The sequence below is a fragment of the Pecten maximus genome, chromosome 3 (assembly GCF_902652985.1).
Source record: "Pecten maximus chromosome 3, xPecMax1.1, whole genome shotgun sequence".
NCBI lineage: Eukaryota > Metazoa > Mollusca > Bivalvia > Pectinida > Pectinidae > Pecten > Pecten maximus.
Window position 1 is genome coordinate 7,655,064 of NC_047017.1, and position 22,584 is coordinate 7,677,647.

The window sequence follows — 22,584 nt, forward strand, 5'->3', positions numbered from 1 at the left end:
CAGAATGTGATGTCACTTTTTCATGCGATACCTGTCTACTATCAGATTTCAATATGGAGTTTAAAATTTGATGTTCTTAGTCTAGTTATTACTTCCATATCCTTCTTCTCAATCCATTAATATATTCTTCTTGTCGAATAAATATTTGAAGCTAAAAAACTAGGTTGTGAGTCTATAGGCGATATTGTGATGTCATAATCCCATTTTTAATACATTAATCATGTAACTTAGAATGTAGTTTCAGTAACGATTCGCTTACTGTGATACATTACACGTTTCTTGAACCATAAGAGATCGTTCCTAAGTTACCAAGTGTTTCTTGGAGTTTTCAACCATTTAAACTCAAGGACGCTGTAGTATTAATTTGTGTAGCTTACATTATTTTGTAAATTATACCAGATATCTATCATGAAAAGTGACTAGATTATATACCGAAATCAGTTTACAATTTCAATCTGAAAACGATATCTGCCTGTTTCTCCATACACCATATAAACACCAATATACTTCTTCCCAGAATTGCCAGTCCCTAGGTTTCAGTTTTCAGAAAATGTCAAGGACTGTGTCTTTATGGAAATAACCAGATAAGATTATTATCACGCAAGGACCTCAAGTATGATGTCAACCCGTCTAGATATTGCAATATATGATAAATTGGTGTCCGAAATGGATGAAATGTTAAGAGAAAATAGAGTTCCCGGGGAAAAAATGTCTTGCTCTGCCCAATGTGACCATGACTTAAAGATTATTAGATATGCTATATAGATATTATAGTGTATATATAGGGTAATATATGCTCGTCTGGGACACATCAAACCAGCTGTTTATTGTTGGTGGTGTGACGTCACGTTAAATCTAGATAAGTGATTTGAACGACTTTTTCAACAAATTTTATTGAACGAAATTTCTACAAAAGATGAGCTTAGCCTATGTCAGAGACCTACACGTATATTAATTTATTTAATTTAGTATATAGGTCTCTGGCCTATGTACATGTATGTCTTCTCCTATACACCGGTATATATGGCCGGATATAATACATCTCAGAGAACTTAAAATATGGTGCTAGTAGGTAGCTATGGTACATTTGTAACTTAAATATTTTAATTGTTTTCGGCAAAATATCACTTTGAAAATGATAATGTGCAAAACGTTCTAAGGAAATTAAATATGGCATATTCTACAAACAAATATTGACGTCTATATTTGACGTTGTCTTTTTAACCGATATCTGAAATATATGTCTCTGCATACATATAAAGTTATCAAAGATCGATATCATTAAAACCGCCAACTTTACGCAATTATCCGACAACGCCGCCATTACATTATAGACCACGCCCCGAAATGTACATTACCTGTCATTTAGAATAAAATGGCGTGATATTGTTCCATAACTCGACAACCAATCAGTTGTCACTTGAGGTTTCCATATGCGTTGTGCATGCGTGAAACGAGCGATTTCATTGCAAATTATTGTCGTCTGCACAAAAAAGGAAGCCATATTTGAAAGAGTGCAACGTTTGAACTAAGGCGGGCAAAAACTACTCATTACAGCGTTCTGACACATGATCATGGAAAATGGTGGTATATATTCCTAGAAATTATCCTCTTTATGAGTACTGAAAGCACATTTAATTGAAATTAACCTCGATAATGATTGCAGGTATATACCTTAATGTTAAAAAGTTGACATGAGTTGAAATGCAAATACGTTCTTCAAAATTTCAAACCGGACTCTTTATCAGAGTAACTTGAAACTTAAAATGGAGAGTATAAGGTCACACGACTAGCCCGGCTAGCGAGAATTTCCATTTAGCCCAGTGGCAGGGGTGTCCACTCGGAGAGGAAGTGGTCGCGAGCACGAGGCCCAGCGAGGCAGGATGTTTTTGCGATGGTTCATAGATATGGGCATTTCAGCTGCATAGTCCCGCTTTTTATGGTTGTGCGGTTGGATGTCGTTTGATGGGTGACCGCTCCATTGTACCCCGGTGCACGTTACTTTTGGTAGCAGCGAATGGGCCTTGTATCCTGTAGGGTGCCCTCGGACAGCAATATTTTTTTCATCACTCCTTCCTCTCCAACTGTAAACTAAAGGAAATTGAAACTACAGGATTTCTTGGAGCTAAAAGTGGAGAGTATAAGGTCACATTACCAGCTCATGTCAGGGAAAATTTCCCTTTGGCCCAATGGTTGGAGTTGTCTGCTCGGAGAGAGAGTGGTCGCTAATTGGAGACCAAGGACATTATTTCGTTACTCCTTCTTATTACAAATTGACGAAAGGCTCAATTATAAATGAATTAACTAACTGATATCAAATTCACAAGAAAATCCCAGCTTACATGTCGATGCACATTTTCATGATGTTATACCATAGGGAGGCATCACAACCTTGAGACTCCAAACTACACTTTGGTGTTATTACTTTTTCTGATCACTTCAATACGGACACTTATATGTTTCTTAATTTTTACTTTTAAAGTCCCAATTATAATTTCCCATTCACTGTTGAATGTCACAATAATCACATCGTTCCGAATTTTTTTTCTCGTGTAGTTTCAATGACCGGTTAGGGAAATGAGCTGGGTGGTGATAAAGGCAGCCAAATTGGATATAATTCCGATAAAATTATGTGAACACATGGACTCCCCAATGAATCAGCCTCTTTGATTGTAAGATATAAAATAAATGATGGGACATTCAACCATTGAAAACGTTCCTGTTTTTTTTTTAAATGGATGTTGTTTAATAACCCCCGCTACAAATACTAACAGATGCAGACGCCTATGCTGACAGATATAGACGCACTTGGTTCAGGTCAGTGTTTACTAAAACTAGTGACTAAAACTAGTGCTGATAGCGATATGTAACATACATGTATTGAACAATCGATATTAGCAGTTATTATTTCTGCTATTAATAATATTCCTTTAATAATAATAAATATAATATGTACAGTAGGCTACTATGTTAAATTTAGTGTATTGCAGCCTATTTATATGATTTATAATTATTTCTTTAGAAAAAAAAACAACTTTTGCTCTTGGTTATATCTCATACCAAATATTGAATTAAAAGCAATTTACTTTCTTTTCTTTATTTTTATTTATTTATTTATTTTTAGCCCTCGCAGTGTACTTTAGTATTTCTCAAATTCATTCATTGCAATACGTTATCTGAATGGTTGGTAAATTGCGAGATTCAAAATTTCGCGGTATTTTATCTTGTCTATCATCTAAGAAATCTACCAGAGTTACTTCCCTTGTCCAGGGAGTGTTCATTACTCGGAAACAAATGAACTTCCTATATATACCGGAATCGCATACGCATGAGATTGTGATCAGATGTGAAATACTTGCATTTTGAGAAAGAATAACACTTTCAATCGGATATTCTGACTGTTTATGTTCGTGTAAAAGCAATGACTGCTACAGGAAAACGGAGGTAAGTCAAAATTAATTGACAACATATCATATTTTATTCTAAAAATGTGTCTGATATGAAGGCCAAACTTGTTGACAACAATTGAGGTCACCGACGGTAATTATATATAAACAGCTGCAGTGTATGCATAGGAAAAACACATAGTTCTCTATTATGATGCAACAAATAATTAAATCGCAAGATTAGTTTAATTTGAATCGTATACTAATTTTGTATAATCGACGGAATTTAATAAAAGTTGGAATTACTCTGTTACAGCTGTTTCACCCAAATATTTTAGTGTCCGACCATGAGCCCTAAGGCCAAACTTTGAACTTTACAGAAACTTGTAGACTAGTTAACTGTCCTATTACTTGCAACGATGTCGTGCATGCTGAATTTGTAGGTATTTTCATATTAAATGCAAAACTTTCCCCTTTCCTTTGTGATTAGCTAGCTTGTCCTTTTCTTTGAACACTGGCTGATCGCTTATAAGCCTTTTACATATCACCTTCACCTAGACACATGTACAGGCACTTGTATATCTGAGAGTTAAAATCCAATATCAAAGACATATACTATAACTTAGGATGATGATTACCATATCTATACAAGTGCCAGTGTCTAGTTTAGAGATTAAATGTAGCCTCTTATTTATGTCTCTGGTGCTACAGATACATATGTACACAGAAGTTTGTTTCTATTGATCTATACTATATTGATATTTGTGTCCAGGATCTGGATAGCGAGTTTGTACATATTTAGACTGTGTATATTCTGTAAGCTCTATTGTTCCCAGTATTACTGAACTCAAATGATATTTTTACTCAATAGAAACAAGTTTCTAATAATGTTTGATTAGAGCTAATTAATTCACATAATATAATGATATATATAATGTGAAGATATTGTTTGCTTATCCAATACTTTGGTTTGACATCCAGGATTAGTGTGTCTCAACCTTAGCACTATATATATCCAGAATCTTTTCGAATGGTAGAACAAGTATGGCAGAACATTTGTTTATGAACTATATATAAACTTCATATATTTTACAACTATTGCAAATTTCGCCTAAAAAATAAAAGGTGGCTATATATTATTGGTCAAAGAAGTAATATTAAGAGTAATAATCCGAGTAACACTGGATCCTTGCAAAGGTATGTATGTCTGCAGGATACGAATTACTTGAAATGTTGATATGGGGCGCAAAGAAGTAGACATGAACAATGTCAATTTTTCGAGGCAATCTGCCCCTTTATCAAGACAGAGATAATACACGATAAAGGGGCAGATTGCCTCGAAAATTTGACATTGTTCGAATTTATGTCCACACTGTTAGAATTACTTCTTTGCCCCATGTATAGATATGTTATCACAGTGCCTGAGCCAACCATCATTTACGTTTGTTTTCTTCCCCTAAAGACTTAAGTCATGATCAGACTTAGAGATCAATTAAAATCTCTTGTGAAGTTAGACTGTGAGTTTATGAAAATGTTATATGATGTTGTCAATATAATTTTTGGCCATCTAGAGCACAGGTATACGTACTAGCCTTGTCTTTCAATATACACCCATTGTATACTATAATAGGTGTACATTTATTGACAGATGAGGCTAGTTCCTTTGGTCTGATCATGACTTAAGTCTTATAAATTATGCTGTGTAGAGAATTTATAATGATTGCTGAAATTATAAGTGAAATGTGGCATGAAAATAACATTCACACAGGATTTAGTTTAGAAATTGACTTCGGAACAGGGCATCCAGTAGGATTAAAATCTCAAGAGTCAGTGACCCTCAGCTTTGAAATCCTGAGAGTCAAATCAAAATCCTGAGAGTCAAAAATGTGAAATTCTCAGACTTAACGGTTTATCGTTTCCAAATGTAAACTGATAAAAATGTCTTTTTTTTTCCAAAAATTATATTCAAAAGAATTTAGTTCATCTAAATTTATTATGTAATATGTGTTTTTATTAAATAAATAAAAGTATGTTTAAAATACTTCACCTTTGGCCCAATTTGGCAAACGGCAGCGACAGTTGGATCAGTCACAGTTGAGTGGCTCTTTTAATTGACTCCTAGGAGTATTCTACTAATTAGTGTCACTGACCATAGCAAATATACCCTTTGTTGAGCCTGGGTATTGGACAACACATAGACTAATTACAGTGGTGGTCAAAATGTGAAGCGTCAGATTGACGCACGGCATGCAAAAGTCGTGCGTCAAATTAAATTTTGCTGCGTCATTGACCCGAGGTCTCGGGTTAATGGATGCCCTGCGGAATGGATGTCCATCAAATTAGTAATATCTATAAGAATAATCAAAAATATATATATTTAATTTGCTGCTACCTGCAGCTGCTTGAAGGAGATGCTGAAGGAAGCATAACTGGCCCACCACAAAAACTGTATAATAGACAAAGGAAAATGTACACGGAGGGATAGCTGGCTCTTTCTGATATCAGTATTTATAGATGGAGAAAAATGTATAGGGTATACCATATCTATATATATAACTGGCCTATTCTGGTGTCCCTGTCATATCTAGACAAAGAGAAATGTCATACCAAGGTGTTTGCAACATAATATTTCAGTAAAATTACACTTCATTGCAGCCAATGTAAAGTTTGCTTCATTCAAGTCTATGCACTGTCTGCAAGTGACGATGATATATATATATAGGAGTTAATTAATAATATAAACAATACCAAACCACTAGACACTTGACGTAGACAGGAAGACAATGCAAGTGTATCGTTGTGAGCCTCAACTGAGAATCAAATTTAAGTTAAATGCTTGACAGTTCAGCTGTCTGCCCTCTGCTATTAACCAAAAAAGAAAACTTCCTCTAACACAAAGCTATGGAAGGCGACCATATTCTTACCATCGAGTGTGTTCAAGTGTTTCAGTTTGTTTCCTCCCTCTTTTGTTTTGGCAATCTATATGTAAAGTCAATTATATACTGTGGTGACTTCACCTGGACTCCTCAACCTATCACTATACCTCATGCATGTCATGTGACGTTTTTTTGTCATAACTTTTGGTATTTGTTGTCAACAAAATGATACCAAGAAAAATCACTTGAAAGTAAAAGCCCGCCAGATTTTAAGCTTTAAAAAGACATAATTGAAAGACAAAAGGTAATACAGTATAAACTCACTGAAAAGAGAAAATCTGCCAAAAGATGCCAATTATATTGCAACAAGTAGATAAAAATAGGGCCATTTCTAGTATTTTTTCAATATTTCGGTGGATTTACGTATCATTTTCATCTTTCTGCTCTGCCAGGGTTTCTCATTTAGTTTTTGGTGGGCTTTTGGTCATGGTATCAGTCACTGTATCAGTAACTATTCCTTTTAAATTAAGAGTTGTCCAAATTACATCACATTTGAATTAGGATTGAAAAACCTTTGTTATAAGTTCAGTTGGCATACTGGTGATTTATTGGTGTTCTTTGTTATGACTTTTCCTTCGTTAAGCTGTACGGTGAGGAAACCATGCATGACGAATTAAATCAACAGACCATGGGTATTTTGATGGATGCTGTCTTGTTTACTGCACTTTTCTATCAATAATTATATGTAGATTAGTCCATTATAAATTACGAAATGTAAATTTTTATTTTTACAACCTGAGAAGTCTGATAATGAAAATTCCAGAACCAATTATCTTTACCGATCAAGTCCACTTCCTAGTATGGCTAACTATACAAAGTCAGTCTCAGTTATGGGTTCTAGTTAATACAATGTATTAATTAAGGTATTATATAACTCTCAAACTAATAAAACAGTCAAACTGAATTTCAAAGATAAACTTATTAAAATCTTTAAGAGTCAATATGGCAGTGGCAAAAAAAGTACCCAAGATGGGTCGTGATAACATCATAGTAAGCTTAGCATATGTTGACATTGTTAATTATATATACGTATATACCGGCACCACAAATTAAAGTTCATATTTGTATTTATACCATTCTGATTGTAGACACTTATTTTAAATACATTGTATCTACCTCTATTCTCACTAAATAATATGTCATTGTTTGAATACTTACACAATACTTCATCATTATCATATTCTTTCATTTGTACTGTTATTGAATTGATTAGATATTTCATTTTACATTGAAGTAGTAGAAAAAGGTGGGATTCATGAACTATAAAAGATAAAATGAAAAATATTATTTGAACTTTATAGTTTTGCTCCACTGCATGAGCTTAATATGATAAAAACATGTATGTTACAATCATACTGGCAATATTTTTCAAATGTTCAATCTTTTCTTGAAGCCTTATACATGTAATTACAACAAATATCTTGTACATCTCATGATCAGTACTCCTCATGAGTGCTAAATGTTTGTTACAATCTCTACAGAAAAAGATTAGGAAATCTTCTGAGAGTAAAGATAGGTCAGTGCATGCTCCTTGCCCCCACATACATCTCCACTATATATATATATATAATTACCTCCATAATAAGGTTACAAGCTAAGGTGTTCACATTGCTGACATTAATAAGATTCTGTGTTAGACTGTATACGAAGATGCCTGGGGCTAGTCTTCATCATTTCTAATTAGCAATGAGCTAAACACAGTTATATGTCACTTTTGAGTTTTGATGTTAATTACAGGTATATTACAGCAGGTATTCGGTACATAACTATAGTGTGTGACCGCGGTCTAAACCAGACACATAACTATAGTGTGTGACCGCGGTCTAAACCAGACACATAACTATAGTGTGTGACCGCGGTCTAAACCAGACACATAACTATAGTGTGTGACCGCGGTCTAAACCAGACACATAACTATAGTGTGTGACCGCGGTCTAAACCAGACACATAACTATAGTGTGTGACCGCGGTCTAAACCAGACACATAACTATAGTGTGTGACCGCGGTCTAAACCAGACACATAACTATAGTGTGTGACCGCGGTCTAAACCAGACACATAACTATAGTGTGTGACCGTCTAAACCAGACACATAACTATAGTGTGTGACCGCGGTCTAAACCAGACACATAACTATAGTGTGTGACCGCGGTCTAAACCAGACACATAACTATAGTGTGTGACCGCGGTCTAAACCAGACACATAACTATAGTGTGTGACCGCGGTCTAAACCAGACACATAACTATAGTGTGTGACCGCGGTCTAAACCAGACACATAACTATAGTGTGTGACCGCGGTCTAAACCAGACACATAACTATAGTGTGTGACCGCGGTCTAAACCAGACACATAACTATAGTGTGTGACCGCGGTCTAAACCAGACACATAACTATAGTGTGTGACCGCGGTCTAAACCAGACACATAACTATAGTGTGTGACCGTCTAAACCAGACACATAACTATAGTGTGTGACTCTAAACCAGACACATAACTATAGTGTGTGACCGCGGTCTAAACCAGACACATAACTATAGTGTGTGACCGCGGTCTAAACCAGACACATAACTATAGTGTGTGACCGCGGTCTAAACCAGACACATAACTATAGTGTGTGACCGCGGTCTAAACCAGACACATAACTATAGTGTGTGACCGCGGTCTAAACCAGACACATAACTATAGTGTGTGACCGCGGTCTAAACCAGGCACATAAATATAGTGTGTGACCGCGGTCTAAACCAGGCACATAACTATAGTGTGTGACCGCGGTCTAAACCAGACACATAACTATAGTGTGTGACCGCGGTCTAAACCAGACACATAACTATAGTGTGTGACCGCGGTCTAAACCAGACGTTCCAATCCAGATCTTTGTAAAACCTAATTTGATCTTGATAACTCCTGATATTAATTCAACTGCCTAATCTAGACAGAAATAGACTCTGTCTACAATGTACATGTTATATACAGTACATGGCTGGCACATCTTTATTTCAATGTCACATATACACTACAGTTTATCTACTCTGTAAATCAAACTAGAGAACTGACTCAGGGTATTTCATGCAACCAACTGGGTCCTCAATGGTCCAACCATCGGCCATGGCCAGTTTATCCTGATGAGGAGTCCGATATAAAATGGTCAATGTTAATGAAATTAAACTTGCATTAGCTTAAACTCATTGATTCAATTGAAATTTTCTTCGTTAGGATGTAATGGGGCAGTAGACAGAAGACTGATCAATAATCAGTGAATACTGTATGTAATTATCAATATTTGATGTTGACACAAGCCTATGTATAATGGCAATAAATTTGTATTTTAATGAATGAATATGACGAAGGAACAAAATATGCATATATCTTTTAAACCCAGGATGGTAAACAGGTCTGAGGCAGTTGTAACCCGTGATCTGATCCATGTGTTTTTGTCGATTATGACGTGATCTGCAGATATAGAGATAGCAGACACCAAAACATGTTGACGGTATTAACAATAGTCGCATTACTCGTACCATGATGTACCCGCTACTCAGATTTTAAACACCTTTGTAGACTAGGAAGCTATTATCGATACTGCTATAATATGAAACTGATGTCAGAATGGTACTATACTGTACAATGTTTTTGCCCAGATTGAATTGTAGATATTGGCATTAACCCAGACATTCTTATGAAATGGTTTTGTTTTGTGTAACGACTAATGTACCTGTATTTGCGACGTTCTATTTAGGGTGTTATATATGTCATCCAGGATGGTCATCCCAACAAAGACCAATTGTCTTGTAATAGAATGGTTTCTGATTAACTTCAGTTCCTTTTAAATTTGGCCATCAATTTATATAGATATCAAAATAGACCCTCCACCAGAGCTTCCTGGTTAAAAATTCTATTCTACTAAAATTATCAAATGCGCACAAACTTCAGTAACATACCTCGGTTTAGAATCTCAAAATATCAATATAAAAACTTGTTATTTTGTCATGTGACAATGATTTAAAGATAAGAAAAATGACCAAAAGCAGTCGTGATAGCTGACAACTGGAACAGACTACAAATGTACCTTTCAATGTTATCTCCTAAAGTCCTTTGTTTCTATTTCTATCTATATTTATTTGGTTACCAATTCAGTATGAAGTTTTAATATCAGATTTCTATCATATTTCAATCAATCATGGACTGTATTTAAGCTGATATCAGGATACAATAGGATACATAAAGAATGCAGGCATTTATATACCTCTATATACATTTATGTATATTCACATCAATAATCATAAATAAAAACAAAATTAATGTTCACATCTGGTTATAGATTTTAGCTAGCATGCGCAATCGTAAGATGGTTAAATTTTACCTCCGATCATTATATAGCTGTCCAAATTAATTTCAAAGTCTTCAATTGTGATTTTGCCTCTATGACTGAACCAGTTGGCTGTTCCATTCATTGACAATTCTGAATCCAAAAGGGCTGTATTTTTACAGATGTCCATTTCACAATGTACATCATTTTTTCTGCAATTTTTGTTGATTGCCTCGAGCTCTCATCCAAGATCCCATATATAGTCAAATATTCCAGTGGTAACTTTATTATCATGAAAATTGTTCATGATTTTGCAAATGTTTTTTAAATGTTATCTCCTCTAATTAAAGTGTATTATAAATGTGAGTGTTGGAATCCCCAGCTTCTTCAAACTGTCTCTGTATGGTATAAATCTTTAAGACAAGGAAATGGCTTTGTCGCCCATCTTTGTACTCTCTCTATTGATAGGTTTTACACACTTGCGACATATTCCAAATGTGGGCGAAATAACACCTTGGATAGTTGTATAAAGACTGTTTTATCTAGTACATGCATATGAAAGAGTACATGTATAAAGACTGTCTTATCTAGTACATGCATATGAAAGATCTTTGATTAAAATGATCAGTGAGGTAGCCACCAGCTACTACAAGGAGACTCCACATGAAAATAATACTTGCTATATAATTCATGGGGTGATTAAGCCAACAAACAAGTAAACAATTCTTTATCATCAAAAAATTCTGGGACTAAAACACGGATTTGATAATGGAAATGATTTAAAGTACTTTTATTTATAAAAGGCTGGAGATCTAAAAGGTTAATTTATTGAACCATTTAGTATTGAAACGGATATGATTGTTATCTAAACTACTCAAAAATGAAATAAATCGTGCAACAAATACAAACATACATGTGTTGTTCACAAATATTAACCCTACAGTACTGTTTGTAATTGTTTTGCACTTCATTCGTTCCACATAAATAATCCTATGGAATTTGGGTTGTATGTTTTTATTTATGATTATGCACTTTTAAATTTAAATTTCCAACTACCGGGTGTACTTAAATATATGTACACAAACAATAAATGTAGAAGGGATATTCTTCAGCTAATGTGGTATGAAAATTTCCAGTTTTGTGTATCCTGAATACAACGTCATGATCTCTAGATATTGTATAGTGCGACAGAGATATTGTGTATGCATCGCTGAGTTGTTTACTGACCTTGAGATTGTTATTGAAGGTAGACATTTCATTTTAAGTGGCCAAATCCTCAGTTAGAGTAACTCATGTATGTATTATATAACATATAAATTATAACTAGCCGTAAGTTACAAAACATACACATTTATTTTTGATGTTTTTTACTGCTGCCCTACAGCTAGAAGTGACCCTAAAATATTATGGCAATTAATTCAAGGAAATACTACTGTAAAGACCATTACATACAGCTTTAATATGTTAAACTATTCTCAAATGTTCTTTTCAAACATGTAACAGAAAATCAAAAATTGGACAGTCCAAACTGTTATAGGGTGGAGTATAGATAACATTAAAAAGATAAAAATATTGGAATTTCTGGAAACTTGAAATTTTTTTTTTAGACTGATTTAATTAACTGTTTATTGAAATATTTAAATTGTATTCATTTCATATATAATTCAGTAGGATCGCTCTAAAACAAATGGCCTAAACTAAAAATTCAGATTGTTTAGCAAGATGTATCAAGAGTTTAATATATAATACAATAAATAAAGTTTGAATACGACAAACTTGGTTGGTCAATTTTCACGTATTATGAAATAAAAACCAATCCCTGACTGCAGCACTATACAATATTTGTAATATAATCACTTGTACAACAAACTTTACCTAACATTTATGTAAATAACAAACTCATTATTGTGTCCCTGCAATACAGCTTTCTAATTATAAACATTCACAAAACGTATAGCCAATTAGCTGTAAACTTATAATTACCTGGACAAGGTTTGTTTGCACATAACATTGATCTTCATTTGATGTGTTCGGACTATACAAAATAGGGTCAGAGTTCAAACTTGGAGTAGCTAGAGAAACCAATTAATGCTATTCAATAAACATGTATAACGAAATTTGTATATCATTAGGGTACATCTAACATGACATTCTTTTTCTGAATTAATTTCTTTTCATTACTTAAGCAAAATTTGTGTCTTGTGAAAATTAAGCGTATGTCAAGCTCGCCCGGACAAAGGGTCAGCTAATTGATATATATACACTCTGTCTTTAGCTGCATATATACAGCAAGGTTAAAGTTTTGATAAAACAGTGTTGTGTCAATATTAATGAGGATACAAATTAAGTATTTCAAATGTGTGTGTATACCTTGTAACAGGACCTTTCCATTGGTACTACATTGGTGCCACTACTGACCTTGACCATTACTTTTGCCTAGTTGTGTATGTCCCTTAAACGAAGTGGAGGGACGTACATGATAAGGTTTTTGCTTTGTTTAACTGACAAAAGTGGCCACCATTTACTGGCCTCTGATTGGTCTAAATTCACATATTGTCCGATTTTGATGAAATTTGGTATGTAGGTATATACGTACTTCATGGAACACCAGTCACTCTGAAGTAATTAACTTTACTTTCATATTTTAACAAAATGGCTGCCATTTACTGGCATCTGATCATGATTGGTCCTAATTTAGATATTGTCCAATTTTGATGAATATAGGGACACTGGTCACTTACATAACCCCACTTTCGCATTTTATCAAATGGCCGCCATTTCCTGGTCTCTGATTGGTGGATCGATTTCAATGAAAATAGTTATATAGGGATTTTGTGGGATTCCAAACACACAATGGTTTGACTGCAGGGGCATTTGGGGGATTTCTGTAATAGTATCCCATTACAATTACTTGTAGTACTTGTTTTGAAATACCTTAACCTTGTCTGTAACTGTATGCATGAGTTAAGGCTTTCGCTTTTGACATGTGTGTTGCTTGTGACAGCTAGCATCTTTCCATTGATACTACATTTGTTGACCTGCTGACCTTTACTGTGACATTTGACCTACTTTTGAAAAAAATAACCTTGGCCTGATGTGCACAGTAGGTAATATGTTAATTGTATGAGATAGGACTTTTTGTTATATATGACATGTGAGTTGTTAAATTTGACAATTTGTGGACCTGCTGACCTTGGCTGCAGTATGTTGTATGAGATAGCGCTTTTTGTTATATTGGATATGTGACTTCCGTTATATTTGACATGTGATCATGATCTGAGTTCCTTGTGACAAAGTCTTTCCATTGGTACTACATATGTACATTTGCAGAACTGTTCACCTTGACCATAACTTTGACCTAATTTTAAAAACCTAATTCTGAATTTACCCTTTCGACGAGCTAATTTTGTCTTAATTGTGACAACTCTTGTTATCCAATTAGGAAAACATGCATACAAGCTGCCACTTTACATTTGAATAATGTGTAAGGGCTCATTCCATACACAGATGAGCTGATTTACTCGCCTACGGTACCAGGTAATGAAGAACTTATAACCATTCCTGATCTTAAATCGTATTGCTGAAAAAATGAGAAAGACTCATATTGGTTTCAAACTTATCCAGTTAAGTGTTAATTGGAGAAAGGCGGGTAACAAAGAATGCACAGGTGCCATTACTCAACGACTGTCATCAGTTTCACAGTTCTCCAGTTAAGGTGTTAATTGGAGAAATTCGGGTAACAAAGCATGTGCAGGTGTCTCATTCATTCCTTTCACGTCTCATAAGACAAAACTATTAGTATAACATACTGTATCAGTGTTTCACCCACTAAGAAATGGTCAAATAAATGTTTTCCAACTTAGAAGTGGTAGTATAGATATCTACCACTTAGAAATGGTAAATAAATATCTCCCTCTTAGAAAGTGGTAAAATAATATATCCCTCTTAGAAATGGTAAATAAATATCTCCCGCTTAGAAATGGTAAAATAAATATCTCCCTCTTAGAAGTGGTAAAATAAATATCTTCTGCTTAGAAGTGGTAAAGTAAATAATTATATAACCCCCACTCAGAAGTGGTAAAAAAGATATATCCTGCATAGAAGTGGTAAAATAAATATCTCCCTCTTAGAAAAGGTAATATATATAGATATCTCCCGCATAGAAGTGGTAAAATAGATATCTCTCCCATAAAAGTGCAAAAATAAATGGAGCCTTTAATTTGAGTTTACTGGTGTCTGATGACAATAGTAGTTAAAGAATAGGAATATATACTAAACAGTTCTCAGTTTACTCTCTGTACAGAGTCAGTTGTCCACAGAAAGGAGGTGTTTTTATAATTCTGCTGTTGGAGATGGCTGTAATATTATATCGGGTATATAGTACTGTATTTTAACATAGTAAGCTGTAGTTACACCTAAATTGGGCCACACTGAAAGAAGATCATTTGATTATATGTGGAGTACAATACCAATGACATTCAATGTTACTGTCTGGTGGTTTTGTAATTAACATTTCCACTATTTGTGACAACTACAGTTAGTTACTGAAGAAATTTCTCAGTTTTCGTTGGAAACGAGTCTAATTCATAAGTGCGTGTATATTTCACGCACACGGTGGTTTGACCTGTTAGATTGTGAGATAAATATCTATTCTTAACAATTTGCATTCAGTCGTCTTCAAAAGAGCGCTCGCGGATAATGAAGTAAACAGGACGATGTTGTGGATTCACTGAAGAAAGAACAAATTATCTTAATGGATTACAATTAACAAAGCATTTAGCTTCTGAACTCATCAGTTGTATATATATATATATATATACCTTAAAATTTGATCAAAACAGTTAATTTGGTGTGGATTTTTTTTTCTTTTATTTTGCAAAAATTTAATCTTTATGACGTATATGTATATACATTTGTCTTGCTGTTCCAGAATTTATAAGGATCAAGTTTCTGTGAAATACATGATTAGTGTGAATTGGAAATTACTTGCGGTTCAGTATTAGTAAATCAAGATCAATTAAATGTTTATACATGCATAACATATCACTGATATGGTAAAACATTAGCTGTGTTGGGATTGCTGCTGTTATGTAGGTATATATACTACAAGTGTAGTTCTACGACACCTCTATCTTTATGTGTTGCTGGAAGTTTCAGCTGGTTGAGTGCCTCATCAGAGGGCTAGAAAGTTTCAAATGTTTCGGTGGGATTAGATTTCAAACTTAGCATTTGAAATTAACTGACATTTCAGATAATTTTTGTGGATTATAAGGAGGATGGTTTGAAATCAGTGAGCAATCAAGTGAAAACTGTTTCAAGTTTCCTAAGGAGTATTTTTTTCAATTTTTGCTATAGATGATCATGACCTGGAAGTGAAACTGTGATATTGTGTCAGATTCCTGTATTTCAGAAGACATTTTCATCAAAATACTACAGACATTTATCAATTTAATAGACATTAATTTTTCATACGGTGTTATTGATTTTAATATTTATATTGGAGGTATTTTACACCCCAGAATTTCAATTTTACATCATATTTAGATTAGAGACACCTGTTTAATTTCGTTAAAGTTCTCCATAGATACATATATATTATATAGTGTCACTTTCTGGTAGAGTACCCAGTTTCAAACTTAACCTTGTACATGGGAATATTGGAGGCAATCTTGTGATCTCGACACACTTGAGAGAGTCATGCCTTACAAGTAAGTATCAACTCACCCTCGTTGGATAAGGTTTCTTTCCGTTTTAATAAAAGTGGCAATTTCCTGCAGAAGTCTTTTTTTGTAATCTATATTTATATGAAAGATATTTCTGTCGCTAGTACTATATTCAGCTACAAAACTCTGATATATTTGTTTCTTTTGAGAATAAATGCTATGTATAAGATCTCGGAGCCCCAATAACTGTTGGATCTATAGGAGAACTATTAATTTACATTAATTGCATGTATATAGCTATGTAGGCTGTAAAGAACCTTACTTGAATTGAACTGAGCGTCATGAGCAGTAGAAAATTAAGTAGCGAGCATTTCTGCTTGGATACGATATACTGTTAGTAGATTAGTTGTAGACTTAATATTAATTTTGCTTACATGAAACACTTTAAGTTGAGCAAAATGTCAAATTGTTATTGAACTTTGATAAATCCTTGTGTCAGAATTTGGTGTTTTTATATTATATAGCACATGTAAATAATACAGAAGTAGTTCATTGGGATTCCATAATTAAGGATGAGGATGGTATAGCTATAGCATGTTAGAGAGCTACAAGTTGTCTGTCTGTCTAACTATGATATACATACCTGTTTCTGATGCGTTTATATATATATATCTGTTAACAAGATATGATGTCTCACTTTCCAAAGAACTAATACTGTACGTCTGATATATGGAATTTCACACACTAGAACTATTAAAGTACAAATATCTGTTTGATAAGATGGAGTTTCTCAAACTAGAAGTATATGTTTACTTTTACCCAAATCATAAAAAAGTTATTGCTTTTCTGCAAGCTGTTCTGTTTGGTTTAAACCTCTTTAATGACGACATTTAATTTGATGCCCCCCTTACCATTTTCTCACACTAAAACCTGGGTTAATGAAAGCTCTAGGCCTAGAATAATAAAAAGCAAAATTGAATTTAAATTGATACTACCTTTGAATCTCTTGGAAAAAAATTATTAAAATATTGTCTAAGAGGCGAGTCATTCATCCAGTTTTAAAATGAGATTCTCCAAAATAAGATTTCAACTTTGATATGAGAAGTTAAGTCTTGCAAACTTTTCTTTTTTTAATTTGTATAAATTTGTGTAAATCTGCAACACTGGTAAAAAATATAAAAGTTTGTTTGAGGAAACTTGCAGAATTATTAACCCTGGTTTGATCAGTGTTTTCTAGGGTTACACATGCAATTAAAAGGATTATAGTGAAGGAAACTTTAACTGAGTTTTAGATAGGTTAAATACGTAATAGACATTTTTGGATTAGGGGATTGTAGTCAGAAAAAGGTGAAAAATATAAGAGCAGGTTGTCAATATCAGTAGATAGTGAAGGATTACAGAGTGCCAGGTGGTAGAATTAAATACTGATTTGGCTTTGTCTTGCAATTAAGTTTTAAAACCTTGATATTGAGTTTTACAAGTTATTCCATCACCACTGTTTCTTTAAACAGTGTTAATAAAGTTATGAAATGACCACTGCGCTTCAAATTCCATCATTCCCTATGATTTAATTTTCTGACTATGCATCAAACTGAATCAGAAATTTATAACTAATTAGAATACTTTTCCTGTTTGTTATATGTGTCATACTAAGGCTGACCTGTAACCATGTCGAGATATTCACTATTGACTTGTCCTAGATTATAATGGAAGGGCTTCGTATAACAACCGAATATCAAAACTACATTGTCATTATCTATCTTTATCAATAAAACTATATTTGACATTCATAAGTGCCGACCTACATTTTCCTGGGGTCACGTCCAATACTCAATGAACATTGAACAAACTTGTGTTATTTTCTATTAGACAAAGGATCATGATCATGACCATTGGCCAAAGTTGGAAAATCGTCTTGTGTGAAAAAAAAATCTGAATAAAGAAAAAAAAAAAAAAGCATGCAACATTTAAAAGTCCTTTCCAATGTTATGGACCCAGTTAATAGTCTAGAATTGCAACAAAGGTAACTCTGAACTTAAAAAACAATGTTGATAATTGATTTTGTAACATTTGAGAAATAAGTTATGTCAAGTGATACTTAATCAGTTTTGCTAGCCAGCTGGACACATTAGGGAGAAAACTGGTGTACCTGGAGAAAAACTTGTGGTTCTGAACAGAAGGTTACCTCCATAAGTGTATATGCATGTTATATATATCAATAATAATGCAATATTTGTAATCATTCTATGATTGTTTTTTCCTCAGGAATTCGGAGAAAAGAAAGGAGAAGTCCCGCGATGCTGCTCGATGTCGTCGTGGGAAGGAGACTGAGGTGTTTTCAGAGCTGGCTAAAGAACTGCCTCTGCCACCCTGTCTCAATCAGCTGGACAAAGCTTCAGTGATGAGAGTGGCCATTAGTCACCTCAAAATACGCCAGATTATGGACAAAATGGACATTCAAGGTCAGTATTTAATTTTCTCATATTTAGTTTAATAATGAATCATGTGTCTATTGACCTGGAGATCTTGTCAACTTGAACAATATATTTCTTTCTAATGTATACCATGAAATCTTCCAAGTTACAGTGACAGTTTTAAAGCTCCAGTTGATATTAATAGCTGTGGTTACAATGTCATCAGTTTTAAAGCTCCAGTTGATATTGATAGCTGTGGTTACAATGTCATCAGTTTTAAAGCTCCAGTTGATATTAATAGCTGTGGTTACAATGTCATCAGTTTTAAAGCTCCAGTTGATATTAATAGCTGTGGTTACAATGTCATCAGTTTTAAAGCTCCAGTTGATATTAATAGCTGTGGTTACAATGTCATATGATCATGACCTTTAAACAAGGTCTTCATAATGTTGTTTTTGTTATTTTGTTAAATCTTGGACCAATCTCCAATTAAAATGCCAGTTGTCATGATGCAATAATTTGCTAATATAACAGCTAGGTTTCTTTTAAAATGCAACAATGTTTGATATTTTTGATGAATTACTAGATAAGTGTCAGGACTTCATCAATGCATGCATCCTTAGAATGGCCCTGACTTGCTGTTTATATGATACATGTATAAATATGTATTTTTGTCTATAAACATGCATTGTGTATTATAGTGTATAGACAACATTCGCGGAAGATTTAATTTATTCGCATGTCATTAGATATAGCGCGGACAAATATATATTTTTATACAAATAAATTTACAGTGTTTACCGCAGAATGTTTAAAACGCATGGCTGTGTGACATTTTTTGCTAGGGAATTAGATCTGACTTGGACAACTGCAAAATATTAGCACCTTGAAATTTAATAGCTATATTCCAGTGCAAATATAGCTATTTTTTTCGGCATAGCCGTATAATATTCTTTTGGCCCCGGATATGACGCGGCGACAGGTGGTGTTATTGGTCAAGATATATGTGATTGGTCAATGTAGAGGTAAATGCAAAATGCAGATATGCAGTTAAAAACGAAACAAAGTAGAATGCAAACTGAATAAGTGGATGTATCTTTTCAAATGACACATTAATAAAATTATATTTCTGATTCAAATGCAGTTGTATTATCACCAAAGATGATTCAAACTGATATAATTTTGTTATCCGTGCTGAAACGCATTAGTTCGTTGATTTATTTCACCAGCAGTTTTACATTATAATCACCAGCATTAAAACTATGGCGTTTATCTTTTTTGAAGATGTTTCTTGCTTAAAGTAATGTGTTGAATGATATTGCAGGAATCTAACTAAGAGTGGATAGCTGTTGTCAATTTTGCTTTTTTTCCCCCAGATTTGGATTCCAATGAAATGTTGGAGGATGTTGACAACCTCTATGGAAAGGCTTTGGATGGCTTTGTGGCCATCATTTCGGATAACTGTGACATGGCCTATGTCTCTGAGAGTGTGGCTAAATATCTTGGCATACCTCAGGTACGGAATCAACTCAATGGGCGAATGTAAATTTAATTACAGAACTTGGAAGGAAAGGAAAATTTCGTTTTTCATTTTAACGAAGTCAGTCTGAAATGGGATATGCTAACTGGCATGATGTGGACATCTGTTAATTTCATACATTGATGTTTTGTGATGAAGGGGTTGAAAATTAATTTATGAAGATTCATGATCAGGGAACCTTTATTGTGTCATTTGCGAACTTGTTTCCGTGCGATGACTCAAGTTCCCTTGGGCTGATCAAACTCAAACTTCATGCAGTTTTTCCGTACTACAAGTGTTTGCATGAGATTGTTTTTTACTGGTCCAAAGGTCAAGGGTACTGTTACTTTAAATAGAAAAATTCAATAACATTTAATTGATAATTACAAATTCTTGAAATTCATATAATGTCTTAATAGCCAAATCATTGATATTTAGGATAATTGCCATATTGATCTAAAAGCAAAATTGTGATACAAACCATTTTGGGGAAAAAACGTGCAGTAACGTATATGCATTTCATTAAATAATGAAAAATGTTTAGAACAAAATGCTAATGTTGGTGATTAGTTTGGTCCATAATCACAATGCAACAGATAGATATAAGGAAAAACAATTTAGAAACTGAAGGTAAAATGTCAGGTTTATTCTTCTTTTTAGATCGATATGATTGGTCAGAGTCTGTATGACTTCACTCACCCTTGTGACCACGATGAGCTCACGGACATGATGTCCACCAAGTCTCACAAAGGCATGGAGCAGGCCGCCGAGGAACACAGTATTTTTGTGAGGATGAAATGTACGCTCACCAGCAAGGGGAGAAGTGTGAATCTCAAGTCAGCTTCATACAAGGTTAGTTATGTTAAGGTCATTTGTAAATCAAGAAATTACTGCAACACTTAAAGATCTGATGAGTTTGGTTCAACCAAAGGTGATTTGTGTTTCTTAGGAAGCTGTTGTGGTTGTATCCTTGCCTCTGGGAAGGCACATTATCACTGTTTTTCTGAATAGCATGTAACAGCCAATTCATGCAATGCCATGTTTTTCAATGTGGTAGCCACAAACTACTACAAGCAGGTTCTGCCTCAAAATGAAACTGGCTGTCCACGAGGCAATAAACCTATAGTGAGCATAAAAATAGATGACTGGAAGTGTAGTTTGTCACATACAGGATTAGTTATATGTCAAATTTGTTTATAACAATCACTCCAGCCAAAGGTTATTTTTTGTTTATTATTTATCGCATGCTCTACGCTTTATTTTAAGGGAAAAGTTTTGTAGCTTATTTGTAAAAAATCCTATTTCGTGATCTGTGTATATAATTGCTTCATATTCATGCAATGGTAAAATTTAAGTTATATTGTGAAAATATATATATCTGAATTCTCAATCATGATAATTAAAGCTGTATGTATGAAAAAGAGGACTTGTGCCGATGGTTCAGTCAGAGAAATAAATGATGATGATGATGATTAGCTGTAAAAGGTGTTTTCAGTAATATATATGCCAGAAACTGGTAGGAAAGGCTTTGGATATTGGAATGTCATAAAGGTAGCCCTCAGAACAGTGGCTAATGATGACATTTATCTAATACATCCTATCTATCATAAAATATACCACTTCCTGAATTTAAGGAAAACAGTAAAAAGAAAGCTGGATTTCTGTTTCCTCCTCACGAAAAGTGTCAATGAATTGTTGTTGGAAATCCATTTGTTACCATGGAAACATGACATTACACAATGTATCAATTCATTAATGACAGGGATATACCAAATCATGCTATTAAATAATGTACTCTTTCATACTACAGGGGTATGTTTACTACGGGGGTATGTTTAAAATGTGAATATAGTACTGATTATGTACTGTAAACTAACTTACCTACTTTCCTCTGAAATTAATTTTTATGTAGTTTGTGATAAAAATTTGAGAAAAAAGTTGCCACAAAAGAGTTACATTTACAGGTACAGTAATGGAGACTTCTGTGACTGTAGACTGTGAAATTAAATAGCTACGAAAAAATAAGTTGGTTTACAGTAATGTTCAAACTGGCTGCAACTGGTATTAGGTATGATTATTCAGGTAACTTAATATATGCTAATTTTACCTACAACTATGCTGGAATGAAGATGCAATATATATATATATATATATATGTATGTTGTATGGTTTTAGACAATCTGTCTACCAGTATTTGATTTTCTGGCGATGGGATTATGAAAATTTATTGTATGGCTTTAACAGTCTGTTTTAATATCTACCAGGTATTGGTTTTCTGGCGATGGGATTAGGTGTCGTTTTGTCCCGTCTACTCCGATTGCTTGATGTCATCTCAATTATCTATTACCTTTAAACTTTA

The 22,584-nt window shown here is 33.9% G+C and overlaps 1 protein-coding gene and 1 long non-coding RNA gene across 3 annotated transcripts in view; one reads left to right on the forward strand and one right to left on the reverse strand.

Moving 5' to 3' along the window:
- Positions 1–875: 875 nt before the first annotated feature.
- Positions 876–5,706, reverse strand: LOC117323063. Its single transcript, XR_004531642.1, has 2 exons — positions 5,434–5,706; positions 876–2,084 (listed from the first exon to the last, which is right to left on the reverse strand). It is a non-coding gene; the product is annotated as an uncharacterized LOC117323063 (long non-coding RNA).
- LOC117323062 (hypoxia-inducible factor 1-alpha-like) overlaps positions 3,310–22,584 on the forward strand; it is a 43,890-nt gene continuing 24,615 nt past the window's right edge. Inside the window, exons 1-4 of one of the 2 annotated variants that reach the window (XM_033878062.1) lie at positions 3,310–3,444; positions 18,558–18,754; positions 20,083–20,222; positions 20,886–21,077. In XM_033878062.1, coding sequence (XP_033733953.1) covers positions 3,422–3,444; positions 18,558–18,754; positions 20,083–20,222; positions 20,886–21,077 — 552 coding nt within the window. In that variant the 5' untranslated portion in view covers positions 3,310–3,421. Of the gene's footprint in view, positions 3,445–16,215; positions 16,338–18,557; positions 18,755–20,082; positions 20,223–20,885; positions 21,078–22,584 lie in introns of those variants that run through there. The other variant, XM_033878064.1, reaches the window with a different exon arrangement.